Here is a 1,960-nt window from a genome sequence, read left to right on the forward strand (position 1 = left end):
TAAATTCACTCACCTTCAACTCGCTAGTTTTCCTGTGGTACTCTACGACCCTGTACGACGGGTTGTTTCCAAACAGTGGGGACACGGCACCCCCAATCAAGATGGGTACTTTTGGCGGTCCTTTCGGCATGTGATGTCTGTTGTGAGGGCCAGATGCACTCTCGTGTGTGTTGTAGTCTCTCTCGGGGAACGCGCGGAACTCGTCCGAGTGTGTGTGGCCGAACAGTTGAGCCGTTATCAAGTCCCTGTCCGCCGATACACAAGATAGGGCAAAAACGGACCCAAAATACATAAATATATAAATAAAAAGGACCCAGTTTGGATTGGACGCAGTATTGTGGTATAAAGAGGGCAGGTCAACCACACGGCAACGCACAGATAGTGCTGTGAATCAGCAGACACCGCCATACTTGTACTCAGAAACAATGCGCATGAACTTGTGGACATAGCAGAAACCACCATACCTATACTCAGAAACAATGTGCAGGTACTTGTGGACATAGCGATCGACCCACTGCGGTTTCCTCGCGAAGGTGTCCTTTCCAGGTGGGATATGACCTGGTACACACGGTCGGATGTGGGATGAATACGACACATAGTGTTGCATTTAAACGTAGGTAGATATTCACGATGAGAGCGAGACTCAATCCTTTGTGAATGTATGTGCATGTGTGTGTGTATGTGAATGTGTTTGTGTATGTGTACATGTACATGTATGTGTATGTGTATACTAATAATAAGCTCGGCACTGTATCCTTTCGCACAGCACGTCACAAGTACCTATATGATAAAAACGGTACACATTGCACACTTATCAGCAAGATATGTCCCTCGAGATCGCATACCAATAATCCAGGCGGTGCCCCCGGACTCTCGAATGCCCTGTAGTACTGAGTCCATCCATTCCAACTGGCCGTAGGGATCCTTAACGCTTTGCACCGCTGGTCTGAGCTTGGTGCTGTACATAACGGTATTGAGCACCACCAGATGCAGCCGAGACCCCGTGACTTGGTGGGGGACCTCCCTGTATCGGTGCAGCGGTATGCGTTTTAACGCGTTTTGGGTTCAGACATATGAAGTTATCTAGGAAGCTTGGTTGGCAGGACGCACCTTAGTACTAGCGTCTCAAGAAGCCAGCTCTGACACACACAGCACTAGTCCGGACACTAAGTCCCTTTCCCCTTTTTAAGGTGCTAGGACTAATGTATCTTGCCAGAGCCACAGAGACTATTACAGCGTTGGACTATCGATAGAACGTCCGAACCGTTGCCCACCGAATGAGTCGTGGTGCGTAAAGGCACGGCAACAGTATCGGAAGTATCCCACTGGGTCAAACCTTTCACAGTACAACAAGGCTCTATGTACAAACTCTCCCGGTACAATATGGCTCGATGTCAAAACTCTCACAGTAGGCTGTGGGTCAAAGCACTCGCGCCGGCTATGAACGAAAACTCTCACAGTACAACAAGGCTCTTATGTACAAACTCTCACGGTACAATATGGCTCATTGTCAAAACTCTCACAGTAAGCTATGGGCCAAAGCTCTCACAGTACAACAAGGTTAATGATAATAACACACAAGAAATGGACTAGTGTAAGACGTGTGTACCTGCTTGTCCATTCGATGTCAAGTACAGTGAATGTACTGTTCATACACAAACACATTCTAATAGCAAACCAGATATATCAGCTCGACGGCACAGAGGTACATCGCATGGGGATTCAACATCCGTGCGAAATGCCGTATACCTACCTAACATAGTAGCCACCCTTCTTGAAGGTCTTCATCTCCGAATGGCTGAGTTCGGACTTCCACGCCTTCGATATCTGCAGCGGCAACAGATACGATGAGTACAGCTAAGATACACTCCCACGAGCTCGTATGCGGGGATATTTGACTGTCAGTACACCCCCCCAAATACTTCCAGCATCTAGCACACACACACACACACACACCCAC

At 48.1% G+C, this 1,960-nt stretch overlaps 1 protein-coding gene across 1 annotated transcript in view; it reads right to left on the minus strand.

The window, feature by feature from the left end:
- Positions 1-1,788, minus strand: part of SARC_08717 (hypothetical protein) — a gene marked incomplete at both ends in the record, with an annotated part of 4,032 nt that extends 2,244 nt beyond the window's left edge. Inside the window, 4 exons of the mRNA XM_014297297.1 lie at positions 14-245; positions 411-558; positions 846-1,024; positions 1,754-1,788. Coding sequence (XP_014152772.1) covers positions 14-245; positions 411-558; positions 846-1,024; positions 1,754-1,788 — 594 coding nt within the window. The remainder of the gene's footprint in view (positions 1-13; positions 246-410; positions 559-845; positions 1,025-1,753) is intronic.
- Positions 1,789-1,960: the final 172 nt, after the last annotated feature.

The sequence above is a fragment of the Sphaeroforma arctica genome (assembly GCF_001186125.1).
Source record: "Sphaeroforma arctica JP610 unplaced genomic scaffold supercont1.812, whole genome shotgun sequence".
NCBI lineage: Eukaryota > Ichthyosporea > Ichthyophonida > Sphaeroforma > Sphaeroforma arctica.